This window comes from Acartia tonsa, chromosome 6 (assembly GCF_053477335.1).
Source record: "Acartia tonsa isolate MP-2025a chromosome 6, ASM5347733v1, whole genome shotgun sequence".
NCBI classification, from domain to species: domain Eukaryota; kingdom Metazoa; phylum Arthropoda; class Copepoda; order Calanoida; family Acartiidae; genus Acartia; species Acartia tonsa.
This window is the reverse complement of record NC_137265.1, coordinates 26852547-26879709: the sequence shown is the minus strand read 5'-3', so window position 1 is coordinate 26879709 and position 27163 is coordinate 26852547. Positions and strand designations below refer to the sequence as shown.

Here is a 27163-nt window from a genome sequence, read left to right as displayed (position 1 = left end):
TTAAACTTAAAATCAGTTAGCAATTAAAATTCATTTTTGGGGGGAGGAGGTAGTTTTTTTTCTAAAGTCAATTTCTCTTGGGAGGGTGGATGGTGATAATCTTCCCCAAAATAGTTATAAAACTTCCAAAAACCTATGAAAAGCTATCCTGTTAAGGAGAACCATATCGGTTCAGTGGTTAGCGAGATCCTTTGGTACAAACAAACAGACATCCTGTTATTATGTACAAAGAGGAATTTGATTAGGGGGGGGGGGGGGGAGTTGAATTCAAAAACCCATTTTTTTTATCTTAAAAATAAAAAGTAAAAACAAGGATGACAACATCCATAAGTAGCGAAGCTCAAAGTTATGGATGGAAATCTGGGAACTATATAAACTATAGAGTAGTGTCGTAAAAAATAAGCATTTAACTTATCTAAATAAATCACAAAACCTTATAAAAATATATAATAACGTAATCAAATCTCAATGAAATTTAGTGGAAGTATTAAGAATGAAAACTAATACAATCCCTGAAAATTACAACCGTCTATCAGGAATATGAGTAGAGAAAATCACAAAAACCTATACATCTAGGAATCGATCTAGCACTGCAACAAATAGACAAACCTTAAAGAAACTTTTTGAAAATATGTAGAATGTGAATTTATTTATTCCCTGAAAATTTCAGCCGTCTATCTTGAATAGAAGTCGAGAAAACCATGAAAAAAAGAAAATCTAGGAATAGATCTAGCACCCCAACCAAAAGGCAAATCTCAATGAAAATATGTAGAATGTGAACTTATTCAATCAAAAAACAGGAGCCGAGAAAATCACGTTTCTCCAATAGCATAACGGACTGACAAAGTGATTATAGAGTAGCTTCGCTAATAAATTTTTTAGTGAGGGAGGGGGGAGTAGACCACCCCCATTTCTGATTTCAATTTTAAAAAGAAAGAAAAAATAGGGGAAAGGTGGTGATTTTTTTCTAAGAGGAGAACCATATCGGTTTAGCATTTAGCGAGAACCTTCGGTACAAATAAACTGACAGAGAGACATACATCCTGTTATTACGTACTAGGTATATTCTATTAAATGAAGTAGTAAGCTTTTTGTCTGATGCTTAAGATTTTCATAACTACTTCACACAGTTACCGAAATGATTTTAGGCTACTTTTCTACCATTTTAAATACAGGTTCTTGAAGGGATATGGAAGGACAGAGAAAATAGCCTACAACCTCACAAAGATCATGTCGGTTCAGCAGTTAGCGAGATTCTTCGTTACAGAAAAAAAGGATTTATAGGATAAACATATAATAGGATATAGGGTTATTTTGTCTATTGCTAAAGATCTCAGAAAATACTAGTCTTCAATACAAAGTAAATCAATGCCTGTCTGTCTAAAGCTTAAGATCTTGGTAACCGCTGAACAGATTGAATTCTAATCTTCAGGGAATATATCTGCTGGTCCTGTGGTAGTTTAAGGCTATTTTCTTAGAAAGAGGGAAACCCACCCCCCCAAAAAATCAATCACCTCTCAATTTATTTTTGTATACGAATGCAAATCAGAGGGGTGGGGGAACCCCCACCACACCCTGGGGCGAAGCCTAAATGAAAAAAAATAATCACAATCTTTTTTTATATTTTTTTTGACAAATTTCCAACAAACGATTCTATAAAAGAGGGGACGAAGCCTCTAGAGGCTAGGGGCGAAGCCTCTAATCCTAGTAGAAAGTAAAAAGCTTTAAGTGCCTCTCCCCCAAAGAAAATAGCAAAAAACATCACAGGACTATTAGGTATATTCCATGAAGAGTAGAGCCCAATAGGTTCAGTGGTTACTGAGATATTAAGCTTCTGATATACAGACGGACAAGCAGACGGACAGACATCATTCTACTTTGTATTATAGATAATGTACAATTTTTGTAACACTTTTTGTACAAATACAAATAAATATACAAATACTTTTATACTTATATTTGATTCTTATTCTTTAAAAACCAAAAAATAAGACTTCTTAATCCTAAACTGAGCACCATATGATATCTCGGAAAATTTACCCAAGTATATAAAGAATTTGAAAATAATTATCGTAAAATCTATTAAAGGGGTAGTTGCATGAAATGCATTTAAACTTGAATTTAGTCAACTGCATATCTCTTTCTGTTCAATAGTTTAAACTATATCTATAGGACATATATTTCAAATCCATAAATTTAAACTGTAAGTTCTAATAACATATATGCATAATTTACCTACATATTTTTGTTCTATGAAAATTGAAGATATTATTGAATTTATTTGATATAATACACCTATTGTTTTTGCAAAAATTTTCGTACAAAACATACAAATTACTTTTTTACTAATATTTTATTCTTTTTCTTAAAAAAAAAACGTAAAACGTACAAAAATACAAAATATAAAATACGTTACGTACACATCTCAATATAACGTCCAGAACGTACTCAGATTCGATACGTTAAGTACAAAACGTACAAAACGTACACTCTGGCCAGTCTGTAAATAATAACTCAAGCACAAAATTCAAAATTCAATATTTGTTTAATGCTTTGCTTCTATTACAAAGTCTATTAGATATTAATATAGATATATTTTTTCATGTGTGGCTACATCAAAATGAAAAGCTTCAATAATATCTACTACTGCCAGTCAAACAAAAGGTTGATGTAATGATATATCTGCCTACCTTTATATTTCCTCTACTCGTAATATCTTCTCCGTAGTTGAAATTTGTTCCAACAACCAGAAATCCTCTCATGCCAGAATGCATGCCTTCACTTGAAAGATAGAGATGTTTCATGCAAGTGACATACTCCCAGTCGTCCAGCTGGAGTTTGGTTCCTAAATGCAGAACAAAATTTATGCACTTTTTCATTTAGGTAAAATAACTTAAAAAATAAATATACTGATTTTTAACTTTTGTGTATGTATATGATTTTTGGAATAATGATTTCTAGGACAACAAGGTACAATATTTTTTTGCGGGGCATAAATATAATCAATTCCTAAAAATATAAGTATATCACTTAACAATATTGCGTAAATAAGTACAATATTATTTGTTCTCTACCATTTGATTTTATGAATGTTGTAATCCTTGTTTTTTTATAAGGTAAAAACTTTTATGAAGGCTCACAAATAATAATAAACTAATTACACGCCTAGTTTTGTATTCAAACATCTACATATTGTCACAGGACATACTAACAAATGAATATTTCTAAATGCTAAATGGTCATGTAATGGAAAAACCATAGTTACTCTACTCAAAACTAATAAAAACGAAATCAGAAATCAATATTCCTAGCATTTTGAATTCTTTACCTGGAATAGCCTCCCATGAAATTGGAGAAAACAGCTGCAATGAAAATTTATCCAAATTTGGATAAAGAAATCTAGAATTAGATAAGATTATTTTTCATACATACTACCTAATGAATTTTTGAAATGAAAAAAAAAAGATTGGGGCCAACAAAACAAGAGTAAGTTACTTTAAAAAGTGAGACGGACATGCACACACTAATTTTATCAAGGAAGTTGGCCTGATAAGAAGAAAGATACAAATGCCATAAAATAAATAATTGCATTTGTATGGCCATTTGTGAATGGGAGTAAAAAATTTATTGAATAAGAAGTATGGCTTCATAGTGCTTCCAGAAAAGGCCTTGAGGATTATTATCAGGAACTTTAGTCCGTCTCAAAATATCTTTTTTCCTAGTCAGAGAAATGACTAAAAAAACATCATTTTTTAGGGTTTATTGAGAATTGTCCAATTTGTAGAGGTTTTTAAAGATTTTCTCAGGCTTGGAACGAGATATTTTGTAACGGACAAAAGTTCCTGATCTACACAGTTCCTGATTCTAATCAGTCTTAAGGCTTTTTCAGGGAGCACCATGAAGCCATATGATTCAATAAATTTTTTACTTAATCCACAAATAGCTATACAATTGTATGTGTGTTTTTAGACTTGAGATTAATTTTAAATCATCCAGATGGTGGGGGGGGGGGGGAGGTTTAACTCCTAGCACTTAGAAAGTAAGTGTCAAAACCAAATTTTTTAAAAAGAAATACTACTAGAACTATAAATGTATAAAGGTATAAAGGGGGAGGTAGGTGGTGCTCAGATAGAATTGTCCAAATTCGTCTACCCTAATGTCTAATATATAGGATTACCTGTCATCACGATCTTCAATATTGAGTTCTTTATCATCACCATTAAATTTCCAAACTTTGTTACTTGGTTCAGCTACGCTTGTAATCACTGCAAATGTTTTAGACTCCATGTGGAACACAACTTGGTGTGGAGAACATCTGATATCGCAAAAAATTACAATCATTCTCAGTTTTTCAGGGATGGGACAATAGGCATGACATTTTAGACTTAACACTTAATAATATTTAAAACAAGACAAAAACCTTATCGTTGGTGAAATGTGATTTGTTCAACTGCTTTTTTAGATAGACCGCTGCAATTTTTAGCTAAGATTCCAATTATTTATGCACATCTGTTTTATTATTTTCAGTAGGCTTCGATTGCTTTGAGAATGACTTTAATAACATTCTATATGCGCTAGTGTCCTAAGTTTTGAAAATTAGCCAAAAAAAGGAAACTTGCATTAGTTCTCGTACCTTAAGTCCAAGACAATAAAGAATAGTTTTAGATCCCTATACCTATCCCTGATTATTCTCCAGAATGGAAAATTATACTTTATGCATCAGAATTTAAAAGAATATAAAATAATAATTTCATACATCAATTTAAATACATAAAACAGTTCCTGTTGAATTTTATTATAATGAAAAATATATTGAAAACCAAGGGAAATCATCGAAAATAAATTATTTCTGCCTAGTGAGCACAGCAATGATCCACAAATAAATTGAAAATAAGGGGGTGGGCAATTGGCCCTAAAAAGCAACCTCTTACTTAACTTAACCTAAGCATGAAAAACAAGTACACATCTTGTAATGAAGACAAGCTTTTTCAGGCCTAAAGTTACTTTTAGAAATATTACCGACCTCCCTTATTGCACACACACATAACAAGACAAAAAACAACAAAAACAAGTATAACGCAATACAAAATTCATTATTCATAAACATCAGTTTCGTATCCAATATACAATATATTGTAAACAACATCCATAATTAGCAAGACTATAAAAATAAGAACAGCAAATCGGGAGAAAACTTTGCACGAAATACGAATCAGTATATACGGAGTGGGGACAAAACACCTAATTCAAAAATGCCGAACTAAAAATGCCTAATTAATAATACCTAATTTTTAAAAATAGCTAATGTTAAAAACACCTAATTTAAAAACACCTCATTTATAAATGCCTAATTTAAAAATGCCTAAATAAAAATGCCTAATTAAAAATAAATAATTTTAAAAATGTCTAATTTTAAAAATGCCTAATTTAAAAATACCTAATCTTAGAATATCTAATTTTTGACTAAAAACTCCTAAAATTTATAATTCCAGACATTTATAAAATTAGGCATTAAAAGGGTGGGGGGGGGGGGGTTTAATGCAACCATCTCGTAATCAATGTATAAATGGCACTTAAAATTCGAATTTCGATCTGAAATTGTGCATGAGTAATCCTTGGTAGGTCTATTTTCCCTGAATTGAAAAAAAAGTTGAAAAAGTAACGGCTAACGGCTCAGCCGTTTAGCCGTTTTTTTGGCTATTTTTAGGGCAAATCTTCATAAATTACGTAGAAATAAACTTTTTGAAACATATTTTTGCTTTAAATCATGTGAAATGATACAAATAAATATTTTTTAGATTTCTAGTACCAGCAATTTCCGGCTAGAACCGTTTGAAAACGTTTTGGATCGGAAAAGAGCATTATGTGGAGAGAGGTTTCGTGATGGATTTCGCTTGAAAATACCCAACAAATGTCTAAACGGATGAGCCGCCAGTCCTTAGCCGCTACTTTTCAAACTTTTTGTTCGATTTAGGGAAAATAGACCTACCAAGGATTACTCATGCAAAATTTCAGATCCAAATTCGAATTCTAAGTGCCATTTATACATTGATTACGAGATGGTTGCATTAACCCCCCCCCCCCCCTTACCTAGGTATTTTTAAATTAGGTGCTTTGTCCCCACTCCGTATATACTGAGTAGAAAATGAAACGTTGTTATGTAACCTGCAACAAAGGGCCGGGGGCATTTTTTACACGTATTTTCCGAAAGAGCGTTACTTTATAATAGTGGGTATTACTCTCAAATTTGGAATTAAAGTTGCTTAAATGGTGTATAACGTAGATCAAGCCTAGTCATTGAAAACTATATATATATTCTTGAATGTAACCGACGAAACAAACATAACGAACAAACAAACTTTATTGGGACCATTGTTTTAAATATCACAAGGACATACAAATGATGAGAAAGCATTGAGAAAAATTAATTGGTGTAAGAAGTATAAAGTAATAATAATTTATTCATATTTCATGAGATTGTAATTTTGCCTGAGCGGTACTTTTCTGACTGGCCAGGGTGCATCATAAACAAGATGTGCTGGAAGAACACAAATACGTAATTCAGAAATCCTTAAGATTAAGATAATGAGAGTCTTTGATTATAATGATTTTAGCCGCCTCAGTGAGAACAATTTTTCACACGGGTAGGCTAAAAAAATTCCAGGTTTTTGAAAATACCCATTTAAGCGGATTGCACAGCCTTATAGTCACATGTCTTGGTATACTAGAAGAGGTAAAAATCAAATTTTCTATTGGGGGCTTTTTGAGAAAATCCGCAAGATATTTTTTTTTTCATTTTCACCTAAAATCCTCTAAAAATAAGGTAAAAAATGTTAGGGTAGGCTTTTTAAAACTGTTATTGCTCAGCCCAGAAATTGAGTTACAGCATTATAAGATTTGAAAAAAGTAATCTCCCACCAAAATCTTTTTGCCAAAGTGGGTAGTCGATTTCTAACTATTGAGAAAAAATATTTAATATTATTTTGCTACTTTTCTCTAATCTTGATAATTGATGATGTCTCGTCCTCTTTTCAAGGAAGCTTTAGTTTTTCAAGCGCAGAATTAACTTCTTCCTTTATATCCTTTTTTCCTTAAACCAGATGTGTTATTCATTGATTGCGGAGAAAATGAGGCTACGCAATTGAGCGCAGCAAATGTTATTATGGTTCCACTTTTTTGGAGAATCAAAGCATAACAAACATATTGTGTGACATATATGAAGCTTTCTCGTGTGTTAGAGTGGAATGATCCAATAGTTGGCCAAGGGCTTTACAAAAAAAACACTTTGGGTGCGTAGTAACTCCCCAGTATAGTCAAGCTTGGGTTAATAAGGAAATCTTAATAGATTTTTTAAAAGGCATTTTAAGCCTGTAAAATATCAAACATAAAAAAAAATTATGATTTCATTACATTCGTTTATCTATTTATTATATGCCTATTAAACTGCATTATTATATTTTAATTAAGCCAATGATATTTCTTTGTAAACAGATTTTATGCTGTGAACATTTATTATTCCCACGCTGTCAATTTTTACTTCTTTTATATTCAAGTTAATTGAAAGATCCTTGGACTCAAAAAAATGCGGAAAAAATGGAAAAATCTACCTAAATTTATATAAAATTTCAGACATTCTCTTGATGAGAGCCAATCTTTAAGGTTTAGGTTCAGACTTGAAAATTATAAGTATTTTTAACTTCGAATTAAAGAATAAATATTTTTGAAAAATTTGGTGATTTTATTTTTATTGTCAAGGATCTGGAACCGGTAGGATCCGGATCCGCACTGACCAAATTTGGAGGATCCGGATCCGCAAAAAATCAATGCGGATCCGAAACACTGCTTATTTAAATATACCAAAGTCCTGACCTTAAAAACATAAATAATCTGATATTAACCCTTTACAGTCGGGCCCCTTGCCGCACCTTAATCAGTCGGGGGGGGGGGGGGGGGCGTTCAACGCCCCCCCCCCTATTATCTCAGTTCCTATTAGAGCTAGAGGGCTAAAATTTTTTGTGCAAGTCCCCTGTGTTATGATGAATTTTCGACCTTAGGTAAGTCAAGGTCAATTTTCGCTTCCTTCACCCTTTTATTTAACAACCTTTGTTTTTAGGTCCTTTTTTACTTAAAAATTTCAAACGGCTGTAATTTTTTTTATTTTTGAAGCTAGAAGAATTTTTTTTTGCAGAAAATGTTTATTTTTATGTAAATTTTATGTTTGAAATATCAAAACATAAATTTCAGCGGCCGCAGCTGTACTTGGCAGCTGCCAGCCACCGCAGTCGGCGGTCGGCGGGAAAACGGCGGCGGATCTTTATGAAATTTTAATACATTATGTAGACATGTAAGAAAAGCTTAAGTTTAAAATTTGAAGTCTCTAAGTCAAAAATTGCGGCCACAGGAGCCTTTTAAAGATTTCTGGAGACCTGGAGGATCAGGACCTGCAGGATCATACCTGGAACCTGAAATTGACTTGAACACCTGTATTTAATATGAGGATGTACTACTAGAGGATATTTTAGTATTTTAGTAAGATAAAATGCTTTGTTTAAGTGAAAAAAAAATTTTTGCTCTTTACCTGGATGACCCTGCCAGGTTTGCTGGCATCCTGTGCCCGCCAGGATGGAGATATTCAAAAAATTCCAACTCTCAGTTATGTGTCATACCCAAACTTAAAAAGTCAAGCAGTTTGGGCTCTTTATCTTTCACACACATAAAATGAGATAGAAAAAACCGGAGGGGGGGGGCGTTCAACGCCCCCCCCCCCCCCCCGACCGTTAAGGGTTAATAAAATATTATTGATATATGTAATATAACTAATTAACATTGTATTTTTAGGAGCATGTTGAATGTTGATAGACTAAAGTCAATAAAGCTATACTCATATCTGTTGTTATTTCGTCCTGGCCATGGTTGGATGTCTCTAGAATTAAGATCTTAGAATTCTGTGGTTCCGTGAAGTCAATACATGACAGAAATTGTAGGTGGTCATGATAGATGATTTCAGATTAGACTAGAGGAATGATATTTCAAAATTTAAACAGAGGTTTGTTTGTTGTAGCAATGATTCTCTGAAGTTAGGACTCAGATGCACACGGAGACTGGAAGTGAGAATCCTTTGGCCAATCTTAGATTGGTAAGCTTCACGCACAGCTGACTGTATTCTATGTTACATTACAAGCTGACCCGCAATTCTCGTGGAAGCTACTCAATTATTACATCACCCTGGCCTAGAGTTTTGGCAAGTGTTCCATATTAAGCCACCCTAATTAATGGCATTCTCATACAAGGAGCATGGATTAGGGAAAGCATGGTTAGAGCTGCTTGATTTCTAGAATCCTAACTTCCTACAAATCTCCCCCCTTACAACCCTAGGGCTTCTTAGGGAAGGTTGCGTGATTATATTCTGACAAATTGCGACAGCATTTGTCAACCAAGTGCAAAGTCTATGTGGGGACTTGAACTCGGTTTCTCCCAACCACAGTGCAGTGCGCTAACCACTACACCCACACACTATGGGACACCCTATATTCAAACAGAGGTAAGCAGCATAGTCGCCACCTTCTGCTAGTACAGAGTACTGACGATAAAGTTACCAAACCATCTATTTCATTAGTTAAAAGGTACCTTTTAATTCTTAAATAAATCTGATATGTATTTTACACATAAAATACCAGAATACTAATTAAAATTAGCCTTTCATAAAACAGTGAATATTTTAAAATAAAGCATTTATCACAAAAACAAAATATAGTCTTAATATTTTTAATCTTAAAAAGTAAGTAGACTGGTAGTGAATTCAAAAGTATGGGGTAGTGGTTAGCGAAATTTAGTGGATGAAAAAATCCGAGTTAAAGTCCCAATTTTTTCAGAATATAATTACTCAACATTTCCTGAGATGCCTTAAGTTGTAAGGAGGGAGATTTAATTGGGGGAAGTTAGGATTATATTTATCGATCATCTTTTACCATGCTTTTCCTTGTCCATGCACCTAATTTAAATGTCAGTGCCATAAATCATATTTCAGCTGTGCGTGAAGCTTACCAATCTAAGATTGGCCGAAGAATTCACTCACTTCAAGTTTCCATCCTAATTCTAACTTTAGAAAATCAAGGCTACAAACAAGTTTAAAAGTGTTCCATGATTGTTTTTGATTCAGTTAAGTTTACCTGTTGTAGTACAAGAAACCTTGAGGACAGTTAACATTGTGGAACGGGGCAAATATTCCAATAGATCCATCAATAGACATTGGGTGGACACGGACTTCGCCTCTACCGGTGAAGAATAACCAATGTGGATATGGACCTGTGAAAAATGATAAAATTAAAAAAATATTTTTTTCTTTCATTCCTAAACAAAAAACTGGACAGGAATATCATTCTCATTTAAACAAAAAACTCATTTTTTTATGCTAAAATGTGGTTTAATTTTCATTTATTTCCCGGCTATGATCATTTATATCCCTGATATCAAGTTTTTTTTAATAATTAAAAAAAATTTTAAAATCTTCCAAAAAAAAATTAAAAATCTTCTAAAAATGACTACCTCCGGAAAATAAATGAATATTTACATCCACTATTTAAGGGGTTGTTTATATGGGAATGATATTTGTACATTAATTGGTATTAAAATAATACTTTTATAAAATTTGGTAAAGCTTTAAATTATCTGAATTAGATAACTCATTATTTTAGAAGTTCGTGATAATTCAACATTGTGTTATCATATTTGTTTATTATTTTTAATATTAAAAAAAAGCTTATATACAAAACGTAGTCTTCTGATATGTATGGTATGGTGAAAAGTTTATATATGTGTACCTGAAATAAAGATTCCTTCATATCCAGCAATATCATTAAAATATCTGAACGTTTTAGTATGAGTTGAGGCACTCAATGTTTGCTTATCCTCTCTATTATTCCTTGATTTTCTCTCTCTTAAAACCAGACCATGTCGAATTTTCCTAAAAATTGTAAATACATAATATATTTGAATGTAAATTTATATAAAAAACAAGGATGACTACCTTGTTATCCCAGAGTTGTGCAAAACCCGGTTTTTTTTTTTTTTAAATCCCCGGGGTCGTGGGTAATATGGGTTTTACCCGGGTTTTAGGGTTTTTTTTGGGGCAACCGCTGAACCTATTGGATTCTACTCTTCAGGGAATATATATAATATACTGGTCCTGTGGAGGTTTTAAGCTATTTTCTTTGGGGTGGGACACCCACAACCCCTCCAAAAAAAAACAGAAAAATCCCCCTCATTTGTTTTGTTGCATCTGATACACTTTTTTTCTTCAAATTACCTCTTGGGGCAAAGTCCTAAAGGCCAGGGGCGAAGCCGCTAGTAATACATAATAGACTATTCTTTCTATTGCGCAGCGAGTTTCATAGTATTTTCACAGTAGCTTTTCTCTTATTAACCCATGCGGGGCAATCATTACCCCTTAACTAACCTAACCTAAAATAACCTATTAATAGCTAGCTACTATAAATATACAAAGAAAACTACCGTGTCATGAAACCAAGGGGGGGGGGGAGTTTGTACACTTATAGGAAATGAAATTCAGTACCAAAGATTGGGAGGGCACTGTGGGCTTGTTTTTAAAGTTATGAACCTAATTTTTTTTGTAGGCTCTCTTATATGACTGGATATACACGTATTTCTTTGAAAAAAATCAGGTTGATATCTTTAAAAATAAGGTCAGAACTCATATTTTTAGTGTTTTTGGGGGTCTATTGCTCCACAAGCCCCTAGAAGGAAAGTCCCAAAATGAAATCTGTAATGGTTCGTTGATTCGCTTATGTTAAAAAAGTATTATAAAAAAAATCAGGTTGATATCTTAAAAAATAAATTCAAAACTCATATTTTTAGTGTTTTGGGGGGTCTATTGCTCCACAAGCCCCTAGAAGGAAAGTGCCGAAATTCAATTTTCAAAGAAATACGTGTATATCCAGTCATATAATATTTAGAGACAGGCTAAGACATACGAAAGCTGGAAAGTTGGTTGGCTTCAATTTATAGGACTAACAGAAAAATAAAAAATCTAAAGATCCTAAAAGTTGATGATATTGACAATGAACTTCTGGATCTGGATGCTATTGAGTCAGTGTGAGTAATGAGTCTATTCCTTTGTTAAATACATGCAAGGGGTCAATAAAAATAAATGAATAAATAATGAAAAATAAACTTATTTTTAAAACAAATTTTGCTTCTTAAAAAAAAAAAACCTTGTTTTTTTTAGGTGGGTTAGAGGGCAAAAAACCCGGGTGGGTTTTGGGGTGGGTTTTTTGTCTGCCAACCATTATTTCACAATTCAAAAAAATATGAAAATATGATAACGTTCATATAGTTACGCTTTCTTAATTATATCAAACAGGAATCATCATACTAAGTTTAAATTATATGGAACAATTACACGCTTAAATAAACGAAAAAGACTAACCGAGACGTAAATGCAGACGAAACTACCATAATTATAGAAAAGCTCTACTTTTAATGATTGTAAGACATTCTGGTATTAAAAACCGATTTGCTACGCTTTCCAAATCGCACCTAATTGCTACAGGATCCAAAATGCAAATAGCAATTTTAACATGCCTCAATTGACGATAATTATCCGTGGCAGACAAAAGTACGGACCGACCCTTTATTGTGGTAAAGGGGACTGTGCACGAATGAAAGCAAGTACTTTTACGAACCTTCGAGTAATAATTTAGAGTTTTGTACTTTGTATGAATCTACTATGTACGTTTATGTTTAATATACATTGCACATAGGGGCAACAAGGGGCAACAATTCACCACCCCCAAATCAAGTTTTAAACATTCTATGAGTATTATCATACCCAATGTACATCAGATTTCAAAGGAATCGTAAAAATACGCTTTTTAAGTAAGCATTCTAATGCATGGAAGTCAAGAAATGCAAAAATTTTCTTACAGAAAAAGGAATACTTTTTGTGTTTCACCAACAATTTTAAAAGTATTATAAAATCTCTTAGAATTAACGTAATTAGACAAAATAACTTCTGATGAGTCATGCATTACATATATTTTGACGGTATAAAAGAAAAAAACAAAAATTGAAGAAATTAGTCTTAAATAATTCTAGTTGAAGTCAAGATTTTAGTTTTTATTTGTTTGTTTTTTAATCAACATTTAAGAAGACAGTAAGAGGAAACAGGTTTTCGCCGGGTGTCGCCGGCTAAAAAAACGATATTTGATTACCCAAAGACATATTTTAATCGCCAGTACTGGTTTCATTTACCCCCCCGCGCCCCCGTAGGGGTTTTTAGCCCGTTTTCTGAACGTGGGTGCACGAAAAGCTTGTAAGAAAAGGCGTTAAATGCGCTTTTAAAGTTAAAACTTAAGATATAATTCAAATAAATAAAAGACACAGAAACATAGACATATTGGGAAATATTTATTCTGACTTAGAATTAAAGTTAATAATAAATATTTTCAAGTTCTATTGCACTAAATGATGGGGAGAAGAGGGGGGGGGGGGGTGGCTAAACCTAAATCTAAACCTCTTTATGTTTGATGTTTTAATGTAACTAAATAATCGTTTCTATAGATTATTACAAATATCAGGGATCTAAAGGGATAAGCCAAAGGTCAATAAATTGTTGTACATCCCCAATGATAATACACAAAATTACCCCTTTTGTAGATTAAAGTTAGTAGTTAAAACATTTGAACACATAACTGTAAAACTTTGGGGACTAGTGTTATAAACAGCCCAATGTCCCCTACCTCACTGTGAAAAGGTAAAGTTAATATGCAAATAACGTGAGGTTTTTATAATCATTCTAAATTTGAATTGGCAAGTAGTCTATCTGTCTGTCTATTGGTAATGCTTTGTTTTTAAATTATGTAGTTACAGGGTATTCATGTTTAAAGTCAGCAGTTTTATTTAGAAAGGGAGGGGACTGTTAATTACACTAGTCCCCAAACTTCAAAGTTTTATAATAACGTTTTTATATTCGTTAGCATAAGAACTTCAGGAAATTTAATTGATTTTTTATTGGTTGGTTCATTAAGATGAGTGTCAAAACTTTTCAACCACTAATTGTCATCTACAGACAAATAATTTTGAATTTTATAATTTATTAAATATGTATTTATTAAATATGTATCAATATTGGGGATGTACATATTAATCGGTTATTGTTTTGTTCCTTAGATCCCTAGGTGTTAATATATAATACAAAGTAGCTTGATGTCTGTTTGTCTATCCGCCCATCCCTTTAGATCTCGCTAACCACTAAACTGATTGAATTCTACTCTTCAGGAAATATATCTACTGGTCCTGTGGTTGTTTAAAGATCTTTTTCAAAAATAAAAATCCCCCATCAATTTTTTCATATTTCTATAATTAGGGTCGGTCCGTCCGTACGTCTGGTACAGTTAGCTCTTTTACTTAACTTAAACAGGCTAGAATTGTCCTATCGATCTCAAACTTTTCATGCTGATTTCTACAACAGTTAGGTACGACTTAGAAAGCACAGCAACTCTATAATCGTTACCAGAAAGTCCGTACATCCATTTATAACCAGCTGATTTTTACTTTTTTGACAACAAATAATGGTTTTGAATGTTAAAAATATCCTATTCATCTGATTTTTTGAATACTGATTCCTATTTCAATAACGTCTATTGTTATAAGCGAAGCATCTCTATAATCAAGTCCTAAAAACGTCAGTATGTCCTTAAACAGTAACATGTATTTAATCAGTTTTAATTACAATTTTGTATAGACATGCATTAATATTCAGTTCTGACACTTCACAAGTGTTAATGTTCGTTTGTCCTTCCATTTCAGAGCTTCGCTTCTTTCATGGATGTTGTCATCCTTGTTTAATTACCTCTTGGGGCAAATCCCCTAGAGGCTAGGGGCGAAGCCGCTAGTATACATATAAACAGTAAACAAGAATCATAATATCATTATAAATATAGATATTAGTTAATAAAAATTTATGTTAATCATGCCCACATTTATAATGGATTTATTAAACATAAAAATAAAGTGAAACTTGTAGCTTGCTAAAATAAGGATCCCCATCCACCCCCATTTACACCATTTACTGAAATGAATTCCATGACCCCAAATTTGACACTTTGAACACTAAAATCGGACCACAATTAACCTAGTTACACTTTAAAGGGCCCAAAAAGCTAGTGATATGGTAGCTGCGCTACTAATAAATTCTCAAATTGCTCTAATAACCAAAACCCCTAATTAGACATTTTAAACACGAAATTCAAGATAGTTGATGGATAGATAGATGGATAGGTAGATTAATAGATATATGGATAGATAGATGGGTAAGTAAATGGATAGACAGATGGATAGATAGATAGTGGGATAGATTGATGGATGGATAAATTGATAGTTGATGGATAAAGAGATGAATAGTTGATGGATAGATAGATGGATCGATATATAGATGGATAGAGAGATGGATAGATAGATGGATAGATAGATGGATAGATAGATGGAAAGATAGATGGATAGATAGATGGATAGATAGATGGATAGACAGATGGATAGATATATGGATAGATAGATGGATAGATTGATGGATAGATAGATGGATAGGGTAAGTTGGGCTATTTTCGGGAGGGGTTAATCTGGTAATTTTCTATCTACCTTCATAAAATGACCTTTATCTCCATGTTCCTTTCAAATGACAGAAAAAAACATAAAAGCAAATTTGTTTGTTGTTAAATTACCTACAAAAAAGTATAAAATGAAATTTTTGTGAGATGAATTTTAAGGGTACTAAATAATTAAATCCCCTTTTTGGTTGATTTGCCCCAATGTGCATTGTTATATGAACTAAACTAATCTCTCCATGGTTTTATATGAACATTTTTTTGACGAAACATCATCAAATGCTGTAAAATGCATCATAAGTACATTAATCAACCTGTTTACATTAATACAATTACACCTTATCGTTATCGTTATTCATTTATTTTGCCACATATAACTGAAACCAAGTATATCCATTTAAAAATGCCTTACACTGCTGCTGGAAGGTGCTTAACATCACTTCCTCTCGTTTGTACATAATACATAACAAGTTCTGACACTTTTGCGTAAACAGTGATTATAGGATTTGTCTTTGGAGTGAGAGGATAGATTATTTCACTAAAAGTTTCCTTTTGGGATGTAGTTTTCCTATCTTTAAAAAAATTTGGTTTGGCCTCCAGGTTCAGGTGCTGCGGGCCTCCAGGTTGTCTCTGGACAGGTGAAAATGAAAATTTTTTTTTTGAAGAGTTAGAAGTCAAATTATAAAACAAAATATGCATCTTTTAGAATGTTATTTATATATGTGAAGATAAAAAATGCATATTTTGATTTATAAGTTGAACTCACACTCTTCAAATTTTTTTTTTTCATCTTTACCTGTCCAGAGACAACCTGGAGGCCTGCAGATCCAAAACCTCGAGGCCAAATGCATTTTTTTTTAAATAGGAAAACTACATTCCAAAAATAAACTTTTTTGTTAAATAATCTATCCCTTCACTCCAAAGACAAAGTCTATAATCACTGTTTACGCAAAAGTTTCAGAACTTACCTAATACCCCCCCCCTTAATTTTTACTTACTTGAATCTAACTTTGAGTTGATCTGGTGACAGATTTGGTGCTTCATATGCATATAACTCATACATTACAACCTAAATAACGTCAATTAACAGACATACAAATTTAATGAAGACATCTTTGTTTGGCAGTTGCAGATCAAATGTTCGGCGGTAAAATCTAAAGAAGGTGTCTTAACTTTTTTGCTTTTTATTTAAACTAGCTAGTCGGTGTTTTTAGTATGTAGTAGATGTAAAATTGTCCATAGAATTTATATATGCAATCGTGTTTTTTTGTAGACCTCTTATTTTTGAAGTAATTTTAAAATATTTTAAAAAATTAAGTCGGTTTTAAGGCACTAAAAATCAACATAAAAAAAAGAAAATTGCCATTATGAACGAAAATAGTAAGTATCTTTAATTTGACACCTTACTTTTTGAATTCTGTCGAGTAAGGTGGGGGTGGGGGGGTTATGCAATCATCTCGTAATCAGTGAGCAAATGGCACTTAGAATTCGAATTTCGATCTGAACTTTTGCATGAGTAATCCTTGGTAGGTCTATTTTCCCTAAATCGAACAAAAAGTTGGAAAATTAACGGCTGGCGGCTCAGCCGTTTAGCCGGATTTTTTTGCCTAGTTTCAGGGTAAATTCATCATTAAGGGGGGGGTTTTTAATGCAACCATCTCGTAATCAGTGATTAAATGGCACTTAGAATTCGAATTTCGATCTGAAATTTTGCATGAGTAATACTTGGTAGGTCTATTTTCCCTAAATCGAACAAAAAGTTGGAAAAGTAACGGCTGGCGGCTGGAAGCTCAGCCGTTTAGCCGTTTTTTGCCTATTTTCAGGGCAAATTCATCATTAATTACGTAGGAATCAACTTTTAAAAACATATTTTGGGTTTAATTCATGGTAAATGATTGCAATAACCATTTTTTAAATTTCTAGTACCAGCTGCTAAACGGCTAGAACCGGCTGAAAACGGCTGGGAGCTGCTAAGAGTATGAAGGGTAGATATGGGTTGTTGCCCATCCATATGGCGGCTGGGTAACAGCTGCAGGTCAGCTGGGAGCGGCCAAGAGTAGAATGAGTACATAGGGCTTGTGACGTGTCTAGGGGTAGGTTTTTATGGGTGCTGAGCTCAAAAATACTACCAAAAATAGTGGCGACCCATCCATATGGCAGCTGGGTAACAGCTGCAGCTCAGCTGGGAGCGGCCAAGAGTAGAATGAGTAGATAGGGCTTGTGACGTGTCTAGGGGTAGGATTTTATGGGTGCTAAGCTCAAAAATAATACCAAAAATAGTGGCGGCCCATCCATATGGCGGCTGGGTAACAGCTGCAGGTCAGCTGGGAGCGGCCAAGAGTAGAATGAGTACATAGGGCTTGTGACGTGTCTAGGGGTAGGTTTTTATGGGTGCTGAGCTCAAAAATACTACCAAAAATAGTAACGGCCCATTCATATGGCATCTGGAAGCAGCCAAGAGTAGAAAGAATAGATAGGGATTGTGAGGTGTCTATGGGTAGGTTTTTATGGGTGCTAAGCTTAAAAAAAAACTACCAAAAATAGTGGCGGCCCATCCATATTGCAGCTTGGTAACAGCTGCAGCTCAGCTGGTAGCAGCCAAGAAAAAAATGAGTACATAGGGCTTGTGACGTGTCAAGGGGTAGGTTTTAATAGATGCTAAGCTCAAAAAAAACTACCAAAAATAGTGGTGGTCTATCCATATGGTTGCTGGGTAACAGGGGTATGTCCGGGCTCAAAAATACTATCAAAAATAGTGGTGGCCCATCCATAATCCATATTGCAGCTTGGTAACAGCTGCAGCTCAGCTGGGAGCAGCCAAGAAAAAAATGAGTACATAGGGCTTGTGACGTGTCAAGGGGTAGGTTTTAATAGATGCTAAGCTCAAAAAAAACTACCAAAAATAGTGGTGGCCCATCCATATGGTTGCTGGGTAACAGCTGCAGCTGTGCAGTAAACCGTTGTTTAAGACTCAGCTGTTAGCACTTTTTGGGACTATTAAAGGATAACCAAATATTGAATATTTCAGTATTGATTTAGTTGTTAAACAGCTGAAATTGGCTAAGAACAGTTATCAACAAATAAAAGTAAAAGTTTAAGACATAGGTAGCTTGTGATGTGTGGGGTAAATTTTTATAGGTGTCAAGCATATTAATACTCCCCAAAAATAGTAAGGCCCATCAATATGCATCAGGGTAACGGCTGCTGCTCAGCTGTAGCTGTTACCCAGCGGCCATATGGATGGGCCTCACTATTATTGGTAGTATTTTAGAGCTCAACACCCTCATAAAAAGTTAAAAACCTACCCCTAGAAATGTCACATGCTATATCTACAACATATACTTTTGACTGTTGATAACTGTATTCAGAATTAAAAAAGTGTTACTAGTAATATGTCCATGAAATAAAGTTATAACGTTAATTAGGAGAAGTTTAATTTTACTGAAATAATAGGTATATTTTTTGATATTCTTCACACGTCACAAGCCCTAAGTACTCATTTTACTCTTGGCTGGTCCCAGCTGTTACCACCAAGCTGCAATATGGATGGACCACCACTATTTTTGGTAGTAATTTTGAGCTCAGCATTCATAAAAACTACCCCTATACACGTCACAAGCCCTATCTACTCATTCTACTCTTGGCCGCTCCCAGCTGAGTTGCAGCTGTTACCCAGCTGCCATATGGATGAGCCGCCACTATTTTAGGTAGCATTTTTGAGCTCAGCACCCATAAAAACCTACCTATAGACACGTCACAAGCCCTATGTACTCATTTTACTCATGGTCTCCCAGCTGAACTGCCGCTGTTACCCAGCTGCCATATGGATGGGCCACAACTATTTTAGGTAGCATTTTTGAGCTCAGCACCTGTAAAAAACTACCCCTAGACACGTCACAAGCCCTATCTACTCATTCTACTCTTGGCTGCTCCCAGCTGAGTTGCAGCTGTTACCCAGCTGCCATATGGATGAGCCGCCACTATTTTAGGTAGCATTTTTGAGCTCAGCACCCATAAAAACCTACCTATAGACACGTCACAAGCCCTATGTACTCATTTTACTCATGGTCTCCCAGCTGAACTGCCGCTGTTACCCAGCTGCCATATGGATGGGCAACAACTATTTTATGTAGCATTTTTGAGCTCAGCACCTGTAAAAACCTAACCCTAGACATGCCACAAGCCCTATGTACTGATTCTACTCTTGTCCGCTCCCAGCTGAGCTGCAGCTGTTACCCAGCTGCCATATGGATGAGCCGCCACTATTTTTTGAAGTATTTTTGAGCTCAGCAGCCATAAAAACCTACCCCTAGACACGTCACAAGCCATATCTACCCTTCATACTCTTAACAGCTCCCAGCCGTTTTCAGCCGGTTCTAGCTGTTTAGCAGCTGGTACTAGAAATTTTAAAAATGTTTATTGCTATCATTTACCATGAATTAAACCAAAAATAAGTTTTTAGGTAGCATAAAAACCTACCTCTAGACACATCACATGCCCTATCTACTCATTCTACTCTTGGCCGCTCCCAGCTGACCTGCAGCTGTTACCCAGCTGCCATATGGATGGGCCCCCACTATTTTTGGTAGTATTTTTAAGCATAGCACCCTTAAAAACCTACCCCTAGACACGTCACAAGCCCTATATACTCATTCTACTCTTGGCCGCTCCCAGCTGAGCTGCAGCTGTTACCCAGCTGCCATATGGATGAGCCGCCACTATTTTTGAAAGTATTTTTGAGCTCAGCAGCCATAAAAACCTACCCATAGACACGTCACAAGCCATATCTACCCTTCATACTCTTGGCAGCTTCCAGCCGTTTTCAGCCGGTTCTAGCCGTTTAGCAGCTGGTACTAGAAATTTTAAAAATGGTTATTGCTATCATTTACCATGAATTAAACCAAAAATAAGTTTTTAAAAGTTGATTCCTACGTAATTAATGATGAATTTGCCCTGAAAATAGGCAAAAAACGGCTAAACGGCTGAGCTGCCAGCCGCCAGCCGCTACTTTTCCAACTTTTTGTTCGATTTAGGGAAAATAGACCTACCAAGGATTATTCATGCAAAATTTCAGATCAAAATTCGAATTCTAAGTGCCATTTAATCACTGATTACGAGATGGTTGCATTAAAAACCCCCCCCTTACATAGGAATCAACTTTTTAAAGTGTTCACGAAGCTGGGAAAAAGTTGATATATGTCACTGATTAATGTTTTTTAAGAGTACTATTTTGAGAATTAAGTCTTAATTACTTCCCATTTTAAAAGAAATCAAACTTTAAAAAAACGAATTTATTCCCTTGAAAACATTGATGTATTTTGTGTTTTATTATACATATCTTAAAACCTATCAAAATCGACAAATAACAATCTTTTTGTTAAGGTTTACTTGCAAATTTAGAGTAGAATAAATTCTTTTGTTACATACATATCAAACTAACCAAAAAGGTTTATAATTTCTTTTTACGGGGAGATTAAACGATTTTTACGGATAATCAAAAAGATATTACCAAATATGGATATAAGGTCAGCTGATTTATATTTGTCGATTGTAACATAGCATCCTCATCCTATCTCAATAATTACTACTTGCTAAAAAAGCTTCAAACTTCCATAAAAAATTTAAATTTTAAAAATTAAAATTTTTAATGTATAATGTATAAATCGTTTTGGAGGGTGGTGGTATTCTCCTCCAAAATAGTTATAAACATTTCAAGAACTTATGACGAGCTACCCTGTAAAGGAGAACCATACTGGTTCAGCTGTTAGCAAGATCCTTTAGAACAAACAAACATACAGACATCCTGTTACATTATTTTAACAATTTATATTTAGGATGTGTGTATTACTTAAATATAATTCATTAACTTAAACAGAAAGAGGGCTACTTATAGTAGATATTCAAAATAAGCTTTAAAACACAAAATAATTTATAAGTTTTAGGTCATGGAGAGGAAACAAGTTTGCAGGTTTTGTTGTATTTGTATCCTTTCCATGAACCAAAGTTTTTATTATTCTCTCTCTCTGTTTTTCTTTCTCACACATTCAGATTTTTACCTGGGGGGTTAGTTGTTAAATATTATTTAATGTATAAAAAGAAACCAAATATAAATTTATATCTTTCTATAAAAGGGCAGAAAAATAGCTTAAAACCAACAAACGACTTTTTTAATAAAAATAAAATAGCGTAAAACCTTTCCCAAAAACTATAAGAAGCTTCACTGTAAAAGTGAACCATATCGTTTCAGCGGTCCCTTCTCTACAGATAAAAAAAGCTTACAACTTTATAAATTAGGATATTGTTAAATCTTTTCATTTAAAACTACCCTTCTGTACAACCCTTCTGTACGTAATTGTATGCAGGGAGGAAATGGATATTTGGCTTTTTATTACATTAGTTCCCAAAGTTAATGACATTTTGTTAGTTGGCTAATTAACTTTGGGGACTTTCATAGAATTTTAATTGGTTGGTTTATTACTTTGAGTGTCCAAATGTTTAAACCACCGAATATTGTTTACAAAATGGGTAATTTTGTGTATATTTTCATTGAAAATATCCATTAATTTATTGGCCATTGTCTTATGCCTCTAATTCCCTGGTTATTTATGTAGCAAGTGGGTTCGTGGGTGGTGCGTTAAGTGTGTGTGTGTGTGTTATACTACGATAGTGTGTGTGTGCGTGTGTGTGGCAAGATAGGTAAGGTATGTGTGTGTGTGTGTCTGTGTGGGTGTGTGTGACAAATTACAATAACTTTTCATTGGAACAAAAAAAATAATGTTTGTTTTTATGGAAAAACTTTAATAAAATGATTGAATTTTTTGCTGAAGTATATAGCAAATATAATACATTTTTACTTTTTAAACAAGGGGGGGGGGAAGTTTTGACACATTTGCGTAAACAGGGAGTATAGACTTTATCTTTGGACTGAGAGTATAGGTTATTAGGGATAAAATCATTCTTATATGATGAATTTTCCCAAGTTTTAAGATTTTTTGGATAGGCCTCCAGGTTCCGGAGCTCCAGGCCTCCAGGTCCTCTCTGTACAGGTAAAAATGAAAAAAAAAAAAAAATTTGAAGAGTTATAAGTCAACTTATGAAACAAAATATGCGTTTTTTTCTTCAAATATGTGAATAACATTCAAAAATATGCATATTTTGTTTCATAGGTTGACTTTCTAACTCTTCAAAAAAAAAATTATTTTTTTAATTTTTACCTGTACAGAGAGGACCTGGAGGCCTGGAGCTCCGGAACCTGGAGGCCTATCCAAAAAATCTTAAAACTTGGGAAAATTCATCATATAAGAATGATTTTATCCCTAATAACCTATCCTCTCAGTCCAAAGATAAAGCCTATACTCCCTGTTTACGCAAATGTGTCAAAACTTCCCCCCCTCTTTAATTCTTAAATATCATTCTTTCTATAGATTTAAACACTTTTTCTATTGTCTTTATACCAGCTCAAGCATACCGAAATTCGGTCAATAATTTTATAAAATAAACCAAACTTTTTCATTACATTTTAAAGAAAGTTCGAAGACAAATATTACTTGAGATGTATTATAAAAATATTTCCTAAGTATTGTTTTTTTTGTTTTTATCTGTGAGCAAAGAAATAGCTTATTATTTCATAATTTAATTCTTGCACAGATTTTAACATTATTTTCATGTGGAAATACTCTTTGCATTTTAAACTGATTTTTTTCTAACTTAGTTGAACTTTTAAGGCATTATACTTTGAAAATTACTTTAAAAATACGAAAAGGTAGACAAAAATGCATTTTGAAAAATTAAATTCGCGATCACTTTAAAACATATTTTTGGTTTAATTAATAATGTCAAATGATAGCAATAACCATTTTTAAAACTTTTAGTACCAACAGCTACCGTCTAGAACCGTTTGATAGCGTTTTGGAGTGGAAAAGAGTATTAAGTGGAGATAGGTTTCGTGACTAATTTGCAATATAGATATAAAAAAAAATGGCAAAACGGCTGAGCCGACAGGCGTTACTTTTTCAACTTTTTGTTCGATTTAGGGAAAATAGACCTACCAAGGATTACTCATGCAAAATTTCAGATGGAAATTCGAATTCTAAACGCCATTTGCTCACTGATTACGAGATGGTTGCATTAAAAACAACCCTTATTGAAAAAATCGTTTTTTTTAATCTTGATCTAATCAAAACTTTGAACTTAAATATATCCTTACACAGACACAATAAATATGTGTTTATATATACCATTAACATGAGAAAAATATTACAAATCCATTCTAAGCAAAATTGAAAAGATTAAAAACTATAATAAAAAATATAAGTTTATTTTAAGAATTGTAATAGCCAATCATAAACAAACCAGCCAAACATAATTTTGACTTTAAAGGGTTAACTTGAACAAAACCTAAATAAATGTACAATGCAATGTAACAGACATTTTTTAAACACAAGAAACAATAATGTATTTTTAACTGCATTGTTTTGAAGTTTATAAACAGACTGAAGCATATTTGTTAATATTTTTTTATTCTTTACATGTTATGTAAGTATTGTTATTTTACGGTAGTATCTATTGTAAATATTGTATAAACATTCTCATTTTTGTCTAAATTCTATTGGTTAACTTTTAATATAAAGCTTCCTGATTTGTCAACTTTTGGTGATTTGTGATTGGCCCTTACAATACTTAAAATAAACTTATATTTTTTATTATAATTTTGTTAAACTTTTTCAATTTTGCTTAGAATGAATTTGTATTATTTTTCTCATTCTAAAGGTATATATAAACACATATTTTTTATGTCTGTGTAAGGATATATTTAAGCTCAAAGTTTTGATCGAGATTCAAAAAATCGATTTTTTCAATAATTATATAACAGAATTTAAAAAGTAAGGTTTCAAATTAAAGACCTTACTATTTTTGTTCATAATGGCATTTTTCTTCTTTTTTTTTGTTGCGTTGTAGTACCTTACTTAATTTTAAAAAAAACTTAAACTACTTCAAAAATAAGAGGTCTTAAAAAAACCGATTGCATTTCTAAATTCTATGGACAATTTTATATCTACTACATACTAAAAACACCGGCTAGCTATTTTAAATAAAAAGCAAAAAAGTTAAGACACATTCTTTTCTAATTTTAAAGTTGATGGGGTTGTAAAGATAGGAAATAAAATTGATGGGAGAAGTCCGTACGCACATCCTTTTTTTTGATGAATAAAAGTAATTTACTTACTTCATGGTCTGCAAGTCTAGCCATTAAAATTGGCCTTCTCCCCTTACTTCCAAGGCCAAAAAGACGTAACTCGGTAACCTAAAGAAAAAGAAAGCAGTTTAAAAATGATAACATAAAAATATATTTTCCAGCCAATTTAGAATAATAACAATGACTGAAAATTATTTTCTGATGATTTTACATAAAAAATCAAAATCCGATAAGAAACTACGCAAATTTCATGTAGAAAAACAAACTCATTCTACTACTTTGACACATAGACCCTTCAGCAGTGAAAGCAGGTTTTTATTGTTATTGAATGTACTAGGTTTCCTCATCAATATAAACAGTTTAATGTTCAAAATATTTTACTTTTGGAAGAGATTCTATGAACTTGAAAGAAGGATCTGAGGATTGTACTGGTACACGTGTCGACATGTTGTCCAGTAAAATGTCTTGTAACAGCTGAAAATTCTGACTCACAAATCTAGATTATACAAAAATTAATACAAACAAAATTAAAAATAATAAAACTTTGGAAAAAAATAATAATCAAAATTACCTAAGTGTAAAATCTGGAACACTGTATAACTCCAGATTTCCATTTTGTCTTAAAGTTACCAGCCAATATGTCTTTTTTATTGGGTCAAAATATCTTTCCCATGATTCAGGTTCTTTTTCAACCTCCACCTAATTTTAAATATAATAGGCATACTGAGTTGATTACTCTATGTATTAAAATTATTTTATAGTTGAAAAATTTATATATTGTATAAAAATTTAGTTTATTTATGTTTATACGATATAGCTTTTTACTTATTGTTAAAAATACCTCTTTTGATGAACCATTTTCTTTTTCAGATATAAACATTCCAATCTAGAACAGTTTAAAATGAAATTATTATATTTTGAGATGTACAGAAAGTAAAGCCAAATTAATAGTTTGAAGTATTAGACCTGAGCTTCGCTGCTTCCATACAAAAGTTCATCTTCATCATCTAAATCCTAAAAAATGATAAGATTCATTTTCACAAACGCCATAGAACCCAAATAGTACGACAGGAAACTATTAAATTTATAAAAACTTTTGACCCCCCCCCCCCTAACAAAAAGGGGCCAGTTGCTAAGAACTCGAGGGTTTTGTGTTTTAAGACTTTAAACAAGGATGACAAAATCCATAAGTAACGAACCACAAAAATATCATGGATTGACCAACGGACAGAGTAAATTATCAATTTGTCAATCATATGTCCAGTGGTAAAAAAGGAAGACAACTGAAGGACACTAGACTGTAATAGAACTATTAGCTTATGTATACAATACATATATGTAGCTTAGCTTGCGCTAAATAAGGTCTTGTTAAATTATTTTCATAACTAAGCGAGTATCGCAAAATATAAACTTATTGTTGCTTCATGAGACGAGTTTAAACAACATATATTTTTAATTTTAATCAAATGACATGACTAAGATATGTCTTCTTAATAAAATATACCTCTGCTTTCTTCACTTTTTGATTTTGAGAACTTGAAGCAGATGAACTTTTCTTCTTTGAAATGTTTTTGGATTCTGTTGTTAGTAAGCCTGACCGATCCTAATTGAGATTTTTAAAATATATTATGTAATATTGAACACAATTAACGTTTTAATTTAAGGAGAATTAAGTAAATCATTTTATGGTTAAATCACATCAACATCTTTTTAATCTAAAAAAAACATAAGTTAAAAAGAGCTAAACATTGCGCATGGACGAACAGACATACAGAAGACCATAATTCTAAAAAAGCTTGGACTTTTTAGTGTTCTGACCTTATATAAGGATATTGCTACAAATGGACTTTTAACTCTTCCAGGAACTTCACCTAAAACAATATCAATTTCCATAAAAACTTATGCCTTTTTGAAATTAAATGCAGTTTCTGGTCAGGAAAAAACAACAGATGGAAACATTAATTTTTACGATCTCAATAGTTTTTTATTTTCTTTTCCTAGCCCCTGCGTGGCGTTAACTTAATTTACATAACATAAACTAGAAGGGTAAACTACAGATACGAAAAACTTCACAAAAACCCACCACTTTATAATGCAATGAGTCCAAAAAAGGGAGGGGGAAATTGTGAGATTGCTAGGGACCTTAAGGTTATTGCATGGAAAAATTAATAAGACAAACCTATTCTTGTTTTTGTCATTGTCAGCTTTCCATCTTTAAAGATGTATATTCCAGCTTGGCCATCTTCTGTCAGCACCGAAACATACGGGTCAATACAGGTTACATCAGCCAAGGGGGAACCAAATTCTATAACATAAATAAAATATAAATATTTTGCCATTAACTATT

General features: G+C 33.0%; 1 protein-coding gene across 1 annotated transcript in view; it reads right to left on the bottom strand.

Moving 5' to 3' along the window:
- The window catches only part of Cpsf160 (cleavage and polyadenylation specificity factor subunit 1), an 89507-nt gene that overhangs the window by 16684 nt on the left and 45660 nt on the right, over positions 1–27163 (bottom strand). The window contains exons 20-34 of the mRNA XM_080164137.1: positions 26996–27121; positions 26635–26687; positions 26321–26419; positions 25783–25830; positions 25658–25702; positions 25388–25515; positions 25198–25312; positions 24847–24924; positions 16619–16689; positions 10821–10963; positions 10170–10305; positions 6490–6570; positions 4178–4315; positions 3329–3399; positions 2691–2845 (exon numbers count right to left, since the gene is read on the bottom strand). Coding sequence (XP_080020263.1) covers positions 2691–2845; positions 3329–3399; positions 4178–4315; positions 6490–6570; positions 10170–10305; positions 10821–10963; positions 16619–16689; positions 24847–24924; positions 25198–25312; positions 25388–25515; positions 25658–25702; positions 25783–25830; positions 26321–26419; positions 26635–26687; positions 26996–27121 — 1487 coding nt within the window. The remainder of the gene's footprint in view (positions 1–2690; positions 2846–3328; positions 3400–4177; positions 4316–6489; positions 6571–10169; positions 10306–10820; positions 10964–16618; positions 16690–24846; positions 24925–25197; positions 25313–25387; positions 25516–25657; positions 25703–25782; positions 25831–26320; positions 26420–26634; positions 26688–26995; positions 27122–27163) is intronic.